This window comes from Blennius ocellaris (genome assembly GCF_963422515.1).
Source record: "Blennius ocellaris genome assembly, chromosome: 16".
In the NCBI taxonomy this organism is placed as follows: domain Eukaryota; kingdom Metazoa; phylum Chordata; class Actinopteri; order Blenniiformes; family Blenniidae; genus Blennius; species Blennius ocellaris.
In genome coordinates this window covers 9,281,577-9,294,148 of record NC_137665.1, presented here as the reverse complement: position 1 = coordinate 9,294,148, position 12,572 = coordinate 9,281,577, and the positions used below count along the sequence as shown (strand labels likewise).

The 12,572-nt window shown below is 45.3% G+C and overlaps 1 protein-coding gene across 2 annotated transcripts; it reads right to left on the bottom strand.

Moving 5' to 3' along the window:
- Window positions 1–508: 508 nt before the first annotated feature.
- On the bottom strand, window positions 509–11,908 carry LOC308141522 (ras-related protein Rab-37). 2 transcript variants are annotated; one of them, XM_080511710.1, is made up of 9 exons: window positions 11,497–11,908; window positions 10,426–10,536; window positions 8,051–8,092; window positions 6,729–6,795; window positions 6,025–6,077; window positions 5,515–5,580; window positions 4,671–4,727; window positions 4,513–4,589; window positions 509–1,620 (listed from the first exon to the last, which is right to left on the bottom strand). In XM_080511710.1, the coding sequence occupies exons 1-9, from the start codon at window positions 11,605–11,607 to the stop codon at window positions 1,515–1,517; spliced, it is 690 nt and encodes a 229-aa protein (XP_080367836.1). In that variant the 5' UTR covers window positions 11,608–11,908; the 3' UTR covers window positions 509–1,514. The 2 variants fall into 2 exon arrangements, with proteins under 2 accessions (XP_080367836.1, XP_080367837.1); XM_080511711.1 differs by lacking the exon at window positions 10,426–10,536.
- Window positions 11,909–12,572: the final 664 nt, after the last annotated feature.

Here is a 12,572-nt window from a genome sequence, read left to right as displayed (position 1 = left end):
CATTTCTTAATGCGTGACTCACACTGTGGATGGAGGTGAGTGGGAGATGAGCTGCGTTCAGGTGTACAGCGCAGTCCAATGAATCATGGCCAAGCTCCATGTATATTATGTCCTGTAACTTCACCCAATGTACTAATCCAACCACACATTGCCGCCAAATAATAACAAAAACATCCCAACAGAGACCTTAAGCATCCGTTCGGTATAGATGTACTTATGTAGTGGCATCAATCAGGCTGTCACTCAGCATTTATGCCGTTTAATTTGCTCTCATTAGTTATTACGTGGGACTTTACTGGGGGGAATGAACAGAGTAGCTGCTGCCACACAGTGGATAATTAACCTCATCGCATCCCGTCAGTCATCAGAAACACACAAACACACGCTCACAGTAACACAGACAAGACAGACCGCAAAAAAACAACACCACATACGTTACAAAATATACTTTTTTTTTATATAGTATGATAACAAAGCACTTTTTCATGGCACTTTGTGATCACCGTGAAGCCTCCGAGGAAGGACAAACATGACATTGAGCAAGTTTGACAAGCGAACATTCAGAATGGACGTCGTACAAAGAAACACAATGTGGCGCGTGAACAAATACAGTTTCGGTACAGTTTAGGCGACAACATCGATCATGTCGGGGGAGAGACGCTGTCTTGTTTGGGAGTGCCGTGCTGCAGCTCTGTGTGTCTGGGTGAGAGCACTGAGAGGGATCCAGACGCAAAACAAAATAAAATAAAAATAATCCCTCTGTATGAAAGCACAATTACAAATGCACAACAGATCTTTGGATGAAGCCACTGGTCCTCAATTGAATGCACAGACAAACACACAGTGGGTGAGAACCCTCAAAACGTTGGCTTTATTCAATCTAACAGCAGTACAGATGTGAACAGACGGGATCATTTTTAGCTACAATCTGACTTGTGGGACTGAAGTCCATGTCGCAAACACACTAGAATGTTAAAGAATAAAGATGATGACAATAAGGCCAAAAATGGGAGGGTTGATTCAGTTCACAGCCTGGCAAAACTAGGATGAGACAAACTGGGAGCAGTATGGCAAAATACTATATCCACTTCACCTGATGCATGTTCGTAAAAAAAACAACAACTGACAGTTGTGAGAGCGGAACAATAAATCTGCTCTTCTTCTTGTTCCTGCAGATGGATATAGCATTTCAGATTTTCACTCTCGGATTTTACGTTCAGACGACCATCACCATAATGACCACAGACATTTCTACGCATGACATAAAAGATCTAAATTCACATTTCAGGTAGAGGATGGCAGCCAATCCTGGCTCACTTTCATTCAGGCAAAAGCTCAGCGGAGATCACATAGAGACCGACTCCTCAGGGTTTGGTACTGGGACTAGCTTTTCATAAGAATTTTTTTTTCCTGATCCCCCTCCCTCACTCCATCCATCCATCCATCCATCCATCCATCCATCCATCCTCCGTTATCTGTATGTGTGTCTCTCTCTGCCAGGCGATCGGCATCGGCTACACGAGGGAACAGCAGCCAGACTTCTGCTTCTGAGACTCAATGTAGTCGTGTATCTGGAACTTGGGATCATTTGGCTGCTGTGTGGCTCTGTGCTTCAGCTCCCTGACAGAAAGAGACAGAGAGAGAGAGAGAGAGCGAGAGAGAGAGAGAGAAATGCAGAAAGTTAGAAACGGAGGGGGTGGATGTGTGGGATGGAGGACAGATAGGGCGAGCAAATCAAGAATATGAATAAGGGAGAGAAATAAAATGGGAAGGAGCACAGAGTGTGATTAATATGCTGCTTTATCATATGATTTCATGTAACTTCCACTTCAACATTACAACAAATCACATAGGTTACTCCTCAGTGTTGAACAGCTGGCAGATACTTTTTGTTGTATTTTTAATATGTACCATGTTTTTTGTTTTTTTCTTTACCAACAAATCACAGCGAGTGAGAGTGAACAGTATTTTATCAAATATATTTAGTCTTTTACACGTTCCCCTGAAGGCCGTGTCCTCTCTGCTCTTTTATCTATCTTTTTATCTATCTTTAGATAGATATATACATGGTCATTTTCAAAATACTATGAAGCAACAAACTGTCCTCTGAACATGGGCTGCTAATGACAATATGTGTACTGTATAATTTGTGTTGTACTTCTATGTATGTTTCACTGCTCATCGTGCAACAAATCGCCCCTTTGGGCTCGTAAAATTGACCTCACCTTACTTACCCCAGCTCTGGAAACAGAATATCCAAACACCACTTTCAGACACTATTTTCCACAACAAGTGCAAACCAAATGATTTTAAGTCAAAAACAGAGTTAATGTAGATCCACAGGGAATCTCGGGCACACAGAGTCCCATCACAACAAGACGGCAAGAGAAAATGGCAAATTAGCTAAAAACCATTGGAGCGTATGAGATGCACAAATGAGACTGAGGCTTCAGTCTCTTGAAGAAGTCTGTGTTAAAGAAAAGTATCAAAATGCACAACCCAGAGGAGACGACCAGAGCAAAGCAGATTATAACACACCTCTGTAATTGCAAACTTGACTGTTAAATTAATTTCCCTACTGAAGATACCTACCTCACGCTACCTCACTTTACCCAAATGGACATTACAATTCAACCATTCACTGTTACTGTCTATTTATTCTATTTTATACTCATACTTTGTCACTTTACTGTCTGTATGATTATATGGTGTATATATTTTTTAAATTTTTAAAGTGTTATTTTTAATATTATTGTTACCTGCCTTTTTGCACTGTGGGTCCGAGAGGACTGAAATTTCATCTGTGCTGTATGTCATGCATATTAGCACACTTGACAGTAAAGCTGACTTTGACTTTGACTTTGAAGATGACTTTGTTTTTGAAGGAAATGTACCATCTTAAGTGTGAAATATGTCAGGAGTCACACACCTCGCTCCAGCACCGGGTCCTCTCTGGCACTCCTGCAGGCAATCAGCTAATTGATTGTCAAGCAGTCTTAAGCCCTTCAGTGAGGTGGGTCCGGTGCCAGAGGATTGCCTTTCCTGGAGGCCCCACAGGCGGGTCCCGTCCCGGTTCCAAGAGGCCCCCCAGAGATTCCCCCGGGTCCCGTCCCGGTTCCAAGAGGCCCCCCTGAGATTCCCCCGGGTCCCGCCCCGGTTCCAAGAGGCCCCCCTGAGATTCCCCCGGGTCCCGCCCCGGTTCCAAGAGGCCCCCCTGAGATTCCCCCGGGTCCCGTCCCGGTTCCAAGAGGCCCCCCCTGAGATTCCCCCGGGTCCCGTCCCGGTTCCAAGAGGCCCCCCCTGAGATTCCCCCGGGTCCCGTCCCGGTTCCAAGAGGCCCCCCCCTGAGATTCCCCCGGGTCCCGTCCCGGTTCCAAGAGGCCCCCCCTGAGATTCCCCCGGGTCCCGCCCCGGTTCCAAGAGGCTCCCCGGAGTTCCCCGGGTCCCGTCACCGTTCCAGCTCCCCTTTCCCTGTTCCCTCAATAAAACATTTACTGTTTGCAAACAACTTTCTGCTTGAGGTCTGCTTTTGGGTTCAGGACACTCCTCGCGCCGGCCCCCAGCCGTGACAAAATATTTGCTTTGGTAAACACCTGCAGCTGAATAGTGAAATGAGACAAGGATGCTCAAGATCAAGAAAGCATGTTTAGTAATAGTTGTTTCTTTACTCAGCTACCATTCTGAAGACATAAACGTCTGGTAAACCTGTAATACAGGGAATACCAAGCCTTAATCTATTTGTTTTGAAATGTCTGCGTTACAGGAATCCTTCCCATATTTGAGTTGCAAACTGACTATCAACATGCGAATGCTGATGATCTGCATTAACAGTGCAAAACGATGCACATCTTGGATGTGTGGAGGACATTTATGAATGTATTATCTACATATTCTTGCCTTATTCAATTTTTGCGTTCACTGGCAATAAATACCTTTTAGTTGTGAACTTTATATATTTCCTTTATCGTTCTATCTTTGATTGTAAATATCCCAGTGTATCATTCATTTATATTTGTCATTACTGTATTGAATCAGCTGTTCCCGTTCTGCTTGTTTTGCATCAATTTCATCTTAAATATCTTTATTTACAGCACAAAATATTCCACATTCGATTAACTGACTGTATTTTACTCAGTTGAGGTCAACCAACTGTAAAATGCAACACACTGTCACCTTATTGCCACTATTATTTACCCGTCTACAAATCTGGCTGAATTTGGAGAATCAATAACATGAAAAAGAAAGAAAAAAGTTACACCATCAGCTAAAAAGCTGCTGAGAATCTAACATTTGCACACAAAGTACAGAAATATGTGTTTTCCTCTTTTATTTTTTGGTTGCAATGATTCATCCTGCCAATAAATATGCATTTGTGGGATCAGCAGCAGAGTTTTGGGCCTTGCACAGCTGAGTTGTGTTTGAAAGCCCTTCGCCTGTATTTGACGCCTTTCACACGGCATGCTTTCACATAATCCACTCAATCGAACGATTCAAAGTGGGTTTCAGACTTACTTTGCTATGGCATGAAAAGCCAGCTCCACATTGACTCCCGTCTTTGCGCTGGTCTCCATAAAAGGAACGCCGTATTCCTGAGATGGAAAGGCATTAGAAGAGCAACAGAGCGTCAGCGGATTACAGTCAAATCACCCCGAAAGCATCCTCCGTTTTACCTTCGCCAGCTTCTCTCCATCCTCCGTCTTCACGACCCTCTCTGCGGCCATGTCCAACTGTATGAAGTCACAGAGAAAGGAGAGCAGGGGTGAAGGGTCAAACATTAACCACACCATTAGCTATACAAAAGATGCACAGACACGTCCGGCCAACGTGTCCTTTCGTCTGGCAGCGTCTCGCTTCCGCAGACCGATGAGATGTGGGGGGGGGGGGGGGAGTCCGCCTCCGGTAGCAGAGGAGCGCCTCCGCCCGCCTCCAGCCGCGCTGCTCCCAAACAGCCGCATCATGTGAGCCGCCTGCCTTGTGACATCTCCGGGCCCTCGAGGGCACGCGACTCCTCTGCGAGCCACCAGAGGGAGCTTAGAGATACATCATGCTCGACTGCCGGGTTTTGCAAACGAGACGTGCACATTGCTCTTTTCATCACCAGCAGCATTATGCATGAAAACGCTTCACGCGCTGGGAAGCTTCATGCAAATGAACGTCAGCGGGTGACGCACGTGTTGTGATTATATCTTCACCCCGTCATGATATCGACAAATCCCAGGCTGAGGAAATAAGATGGTCCTCGTGAGCAATAGTTGTGCGCTTATTGAGCTCGCGACTCTGCACGGGCACCCAAACCTGATCAAGTCTGTGATTCACTTGTAAATGTTAAAGGAAACGGGGTGAGAGTAGATAAACTCCTACATGCAATGGCGCACTGAGGCATGTCCTGGCGTTCAAGCATTCACATGCCTGCGTGAGTGTGATAAGAGTGTGTTATAATTGTGCAAAAAAAAAGGACCAGTTATCCTCCTGATCTTTTTATGTAACGCAAAAAAAAAAGGAAGCCACGCTCACCTTGTTGCCGAGCAACATGATGACCACATCCTTCTGGGCATACTCGTGTATTTCAGTCAGCCAAGCCTTCAAAAAGTAGAAAAGATGGACAGATAGAGGAGGAGGAGGAGAGATCGTGAACCAAACAAATAGCCGCACTTGAGGACTGTTTTCCCTCCTCCTCTCCCGGGCTGCGTATTATTACCATCCTCCGATCAATCACGCCGACACCGAGTCGCACTCATCCTTGAGCACTTTTATTACTTTTCATTACTGAAACTGGGGACCATGTAAGCCAAGCAAATGATAACATCGTGTCATTTCTACAGAGATCTGCGAGGAAATGTTGGAGGCCTCCGCAGTGCTTTTCATGTACAATAAATATTCAGAGTAATGTTGAGCTGGGGGGGGGGGGGGGGGGGGGGGGGGGGGGTTCAGGGGCAGGAAGAGAAAATGAAGAGAAAGAATTGAGACTCAGTGGAGAGGAGGACGCTGAAAGAGAAAAACGAAAGTAACGTGGGAAAGTCTTACCCTGATATTGTCAAACGATGGCTTGCTGGTGATATCGTAAAGCAGAAGTAAGGCTGTAGAGGGAGACAGGAGAGCACTTTGGTTTCACCTTTATTGTTGCTATAGTCATTCGATCGTGAACACGCACGCCCTCTCAACACATCACACATTTGACCCAGGTTGCTCCAGCTCCTGCACTTAGCCTTCACACACACACACACACACACACACACACACACACACACACACACACACACACACACACACACACACACACACACACACACACACACACACACACACACACACACACACACACACACACACACACACACACACACACACACACACACACACACACACACCAGGGTTCGAATTACAACGTGGCTTTCGGGGGAGCCCTATTTTCCGATCAGCGTTTTTAGAGCTCCCCCTAAACTTTTCAAATTAGGCTTTCAGGGGAGCTCAGGTCCCTTTCAGGGGAGCCCAGCTCCCCTTAGCTCCCCCGTAATTCGAACTCTGACACACACACACACACACACACACACACACACACACACACACACACACACACACACACACACACACACACACACACACACACACACACACACACACACACACACACACACACACACACACACACACACACACACACACACACACACACACACACACACACACACACACTGAGCAGGAAGTTAAATATACGAAGTTAAGGTTACCCTGGGCATCTCTGTAGTAGGCGTGCGTCACGCTGCGGAATCTCTCTTGGCCGGCTGTATCCCAGATCTGTGCAACAAACCACATAATTACACAGCAGCCAACAAGGAAAAACATGGACTGACGAGGAAAGCGGAAATGTAAAAGAAAAAACAACTATACCGCCCTTCAAAGCTGTATAATAAACGTATAATAAACAAAGCTGAGAGAGATTAATTGAGTTAAAACTTTCAACCAACATTTGCTGGTCCAGTTAGTTAGTCCACTAAACATTGAGTTATGTTGGGTTGATCTCTAAGCTGGTTACCCCACGGAAAAAGAGAATTCTCCACAATACTGTCACTGAAAGCCAAATAATTAACAAAACAGCATATGTCGTCAAAATATGCTTTATTCACTAAACATGCAGGGAATAAACATTCAAAAACTTCAATTAGGTTCAATGAGAACTTGCAACATGCAAAACTAGTTTGATAAACGACTGTTAGAAACACAAACACATGGTAAATAAAACAAACAAAAAAAGCAACATAAGACAATAGGAGGATCTAGAAATCTAAATAAATATTCAACTAAATAACTAAACTAATTAAAGAAACTAAACTAAAATTTTAGGACGGCAAGCGGACCCTCACCCAAACATCTGACTCCGAGCTGCCACCAGATCGCCTGAACTACACTATAAAACGACACATTTGGTGAAAACCTTTTGGAATAACATCATGTCCATGTAACATGTCAACTGTGTCACATAAAATAGAACGGTCCACCAGAAGTCTGGTACAGCTAAATTGACATTTTGACCTTAAATCTAGTTACAGGGAAGAATTATAAAGTCATTTTCAATTGTAAATCCTGTGAGGCTGCCTGTTGGAACCTGTGTGGCAAAACTCACATTTCCTGTATTTTCTCTCTGCAGGACAGTCCGGATTGTTTTCGGCACGTCTATTTCGAAATCAAGTCACAGGATTTTATCACAGGCAAGGGCTCGTGTAAAACGAGGAAAACTGAGGATTTACTCAACCTCACAGAGGAATCCTATTTTGTCACCTCCCACTCAGCGCTGAATGAACAGGTGATGATGACTGGTTGGTCTGTTTCTAACCCTGCAGAGCCTCTCGTGCCGTAAACAACAATAAACCACTTCAGTTGGACACGTAATGGGAACATAGGCAGATACATTTAAGGCATTTAGGTCGGAGCTTCAATAAAACACTGTTTTTAATATGTTTAAATAACAGCCGCCAAAAAAAAAGAGATCTATTTAGAGATCAATAGCATGTGTCATCTAACAGACATTAGGAGTTAATGTGCATGCTCTCACCTGGAGTTTGACTTTCAGGTTGTCGACATCCACCACTTTATTCTACAGAAAGGAGAAGAACCGTGAGAGACAACTCACCATATGCTTCAGAGACTGGAGTGCGATGAAAATGGCACAGAAATGAATGATGAACATCACAGCAGAGCAAAAAAAAATAAAAAAAATAAATCAGCATGTGGCACAAGAAACAAGGCAACTAAAAGTGGCTTTGGATGCTGGCAGAGAAAGTAATTTGCAACACCCACACAACAACAAGGTCCTGGGATTAGACTTAATTACACAACAGTGAGAAAGAAGACTGGCAGCATAACAACTGACTCCCCCGTTAATTTCCTGCAGCCCTGTCGGGGTGCCCTCTGATTTCCTGTTGGGCAAAGATATGTCGAAAATAATTTAGGCACACCAGCTAAAGAAAAAAAAAAAAAAAAAAAAAGACAAGATGTTGCCTGAATTGAAAGGTTAAATCCAAAACAACCTGAGGGTTTATGAAAGGTGGAAATAAAGGTTGATCTACCATGCAGGGGGTTTTAACACACACCAGCAGGTGCAAAAGTGTTTCCAGCATATTTATTTAGAACCTTTGGTTTGTTTGTGTTACTGCACCCACGAGCAACAGGAGAGGTCAAATATACTCTATACATGTTTGCATTGAAGATATACTGTCTGTACTTGCACAATTTAAAAACAAGACTTGTTAAATCAAGAATAATTTTATGAATGTCTGACATGTTTCGTAAGACCGGGCAGAAACGACTTGTATAGAGGTCATTAAATGTTCACGCGGTTTGTCACCGTCGCAGACGCATTTCAAATGTGCACTTTGAAAACCACCAGAGTCAGGCAGAGGCCGAGACGAAGGAAGTGTGACTCAAATGCACTTCCTTAATACGTCTCATAACTTCATATCACTGACAGCTCTCTTGTTCACAAACAGTCCTTTGCCTTTCCTTGCAGACGCACAAACATGCACACGCTTAAAGCTATGCATAGGCGGAAACAAAACAAACAAAAAAAAAAACACACACACACATTGGAAACAAAATCCTTTGTAACATGTGCACAGCTGTCACTGCTGGAGCTGCAACCTGCTGAATCTTCTGCCTTGGCAGAATGGACATGGTTCAACCCCTGTATTAGTTGCCATGGGTTTCCATTCCCCCCCAATTATGACGCGAGAGGAGCCTGCATGCTGAGTAACTGCTACAAGGAAGCATGCCGAAAATAGACCGGCCATGTTACAAGCTGCCACAACAGCCTGCCTGCCTATCCATGCACGAAGGACAACCTCAGCATATTGACTCAACTGTTTATCTCGGATTACTGTGTTACTAAGCAGCTTTTTTCCCCCTTCCTTTTCATGGACAAACGTCAAACTAAAATTGCCCACGTTATCTGCCATTCTCCTGAATGAATATCACCAGACCGACGTCCTCGCGCATCTTTCGTGGAGGCGGAGCGCAAAAACCATGTGTCACTCTTCCTTTCAGCGCACTTTATGAATGGGGTTCTGGCCACAGCACTTGTTGCTCGCACTTGAGCGAGGCCAGGGTTCGCGCTGGTGAACAAACAGCGTCCATATATCTGTCAGACATCCATTATTGTTGCCTCGTGTCTCCACTGTCCTGCAAGGACGATAATACATCACTTTGGCTAATGCAACACAATTTCCTGCACAAACCCTGTTCCCTCTCTCTGACTTGCCATTAGTGTGGGAGAGTGTTTTGCTTTGATTGGAGGAAGACAGGAGGTCAGGGGGGTGAGGATGGTGGTGGGTGGGTGGAGGTGGGGGGTGTGGGGTGTGTGTGTGTGTGTGTGTGGGGGTGGGGGGGGGGGGGGTGGGGGGGGGCAGACCATTTGGTCCAAGCAGCCTATTTGCTTCAGAAGACAAAGATATATACAGTACAGTAGACATTTGCTTGAAGCTCAGTGACTGTGTGTGTGTGTGTGTGTGTGTCAGCAGGGCGACTCCTCCAGGACCCAGCTGAGCCGCAGCCAATCTTTCCAGGAGACAGGGACGTGGGCAGGCATCTGCCGAGACATTTATGAGTCCGTCCACGACGCCTCGCAGCACAAGTGGTCTGTGAACTTGAGTGATTGGTGTGTGAGGATTTGTACATTTGGTGCCATCATCTCAGGCCGATGAAGTGTCCCGAGTGGAATTAAGGCGATAATTGGGTCGATGTCATTCTGACGAATGCGTCTCCTGTTGCTGTGTAAATATCGTTAAGACGTTTTTTTTTCTTTTTTTTCAAAGTGAATTATTTTCCCCGTCACATCGCACAAGCGGCACATCAATAATGGCTCATACAGAAAATGATTATCATCATAATGACTGGATCGGCGAACACAAGACTGGTCTTCAGTTTCTCTCTCACCCTAAAGTCTATTCCAACGGTGGCTATAAAGTTGCCTCCAAGAAATGCCCCGTCCTTAAAGCGCACCAAGACGCACGTCTTCCCCACGGCCGAGTCTCCCAGCAGCATCACCTAGAGCGAGTCCATCAGCAGAGAAGAACAACAAGTTACAGCTGATCAAACACATCAATGACTGAGAATATCTACAGACCGCTGAGGAGGAAATGGCAGGCGTCAGATGATCGGCATGAACCCATAATGTTTAAATCGAATGACCGTAATGTTCAGCACATCATTTTTGGCGAAGGAGTTATTTAGTTGGTATGGCAGCTCGAGCCACATCCACTGTTGACTTAGCTGCCACCAGCATGTGCCTCTTGCCAGCACTGGAGAAGGGGATTCAGGATGTTTCCAGCCAACTCTGTAATTTCACCATCTTCCTCCTCCAGCATGCATCCTTCTCCAAAACTAATCAATATAATTACAACAACAGGATGTGCAATTATGCAATCTATAAAGCAGCATGTGATGAAAATATCAGATGCTATTTGCACAGCCCTGGTTGCAGATACACATGGTGTTTTAGAATGAGGTAATTTTCTAATCACTCTGCAATGTAACTTTTCCTGCTGCCTGTTCAAAGGTGTGCCTGGGCAGCTTCAGTGCACAATCAGAAGAAGAGCCTGTACTAAGCAACAAGTAGGTCCACCCATGGTAAATATTTGGATCACAAAAGGGTGGACAAAAAAAAAAAAAAAAAAAAAAGATTTACAGGCTCGAGAGAAACTTAAAATCAAACCACCACAGAGGATGACTGGTTTTCTGCTCTGTTGGTCTACACATAGCAAACACAGCTTCTTTAACAAGCAGGGTGAATAAAGACGCACTGAGCAGCTGCTGGTTAATGGTTTCCACTTCAGATTACCGGAGCTGCACATGTGAAGAGTCAACATTTGTGTTTGTACACCAATATGTCAGACTACGGTAACAATGCACACCTGTTCCACCAAGCAGCAGCACAGAGAAGAAGAAGAAGAAGAAGAAGAAGGAAAAAATAAAATAAAACACGCATGGCAAGACGCAAATACACACCTTGAAGGCAATGTCATAATATTCGTTAATAGAAGCGCATCTTTCCAACACATATTTTGACGTGCCGTTTTTAGTCTGCTTGTCCGTCAACGATGTCTTCCTTGAGGACATCGCAATGCCAAAGAAGAGCAGCGAAAGGGCTGAGGAGCCAAAAAAACCACAGTTATCTCCCGATACGTGTCCAAGAAATGCGCGCACAGATCTCCGTGCACTCAGTCCAGGTCTCCGCCAGTCTCCAGCTCCTCCGCTCGCATACTGCGTGTGGCCACAAAATGATCACCAGGAGGAGAGAGATGAAGGGGGTGAAAAAAAACCAAAACAAAAAACAAAAAAACCGCACCTTACTTTCTCCCTGCCAGGAGCGACGATCAAAAAACTTGACCAACAACCGGCGGCGGCGTCTTACATCCAGCAGTCAAGAAAGCGGTAATGAGAAACAGGCGGAAACATTTCTGTTGGTTGTGCGTCGCGACGCGTCCCGGCGGCGGCGTGGGCAGACGGGCTGAATTGAGCGTGTGCGCGGAGCGCGCGGCTTCCTCCTCCGGTGATGGAGCGGGGCTTTCGGGTATTTCTGCGGGGGTCAAACACCCGCCGATGGCTGACTCATCTGCCACAGGTGGTGCTCGATCCCTGGGAGGGTCAGAGGGGAGTTACCCCGGCAGGAAGACCACTCCGAATAGAGTTCATGCTATTGTGGTGAATAATTAAATGCCGGAAGTGTCTATAATAAATCTGAAACCGCTGCGTAAAGGTGGCGTCAGATTAAAACGAAAAAAACAACCTTCCAATCCACCAGAGGTTTAATCAGGGCCTCACAGAAATGTTCCCAAAGCCATCTTATAGGATCGCGTTTCTCTTCCCTTCTCAACCTTCTTCGATCATCAAAGTCTCTTTTGTCGAGGTGATTCTATAAATAATTCCAATCCTTTCACTTGATTAGCGTGTCATAAATGTCTTGGCTCCGCAGACTCCTCGTGAAGTCTTGGGAGTGAGTGTGTTGCTGCAGTGTTTGTCTCCCTCTAGTGTCCCGGCCTCCAGGACGCGCGTCTCCACTCCGCTGTCTGTGCACACTAAAT

Bases quoted from the DNA above. Each gene is read 5' to 3' on its own strand.
- LOC308141522 (XM_080511710.1), bottom strand. From the start codon at position 11,607: ATGTCCTCAAGGAAGACATCGTTGACGGACAAGCAGACTAAAAACGGC. The intron at 8,093-10,425 runs GTGAGAGAGAAA...TCCTTTCTGTAG, and splicing joins CCGTTGGAATAGACTTTAGG to AATAAAGTGGTGGATGTCGA. The intron at 4,590-4,670 runs GTAAAACGGAGG...TTTCCATCTCAG, and splicing joins ATGGAGAGAAGCTGGCGAAG to GAATACGGCGTTCCTTTTAT.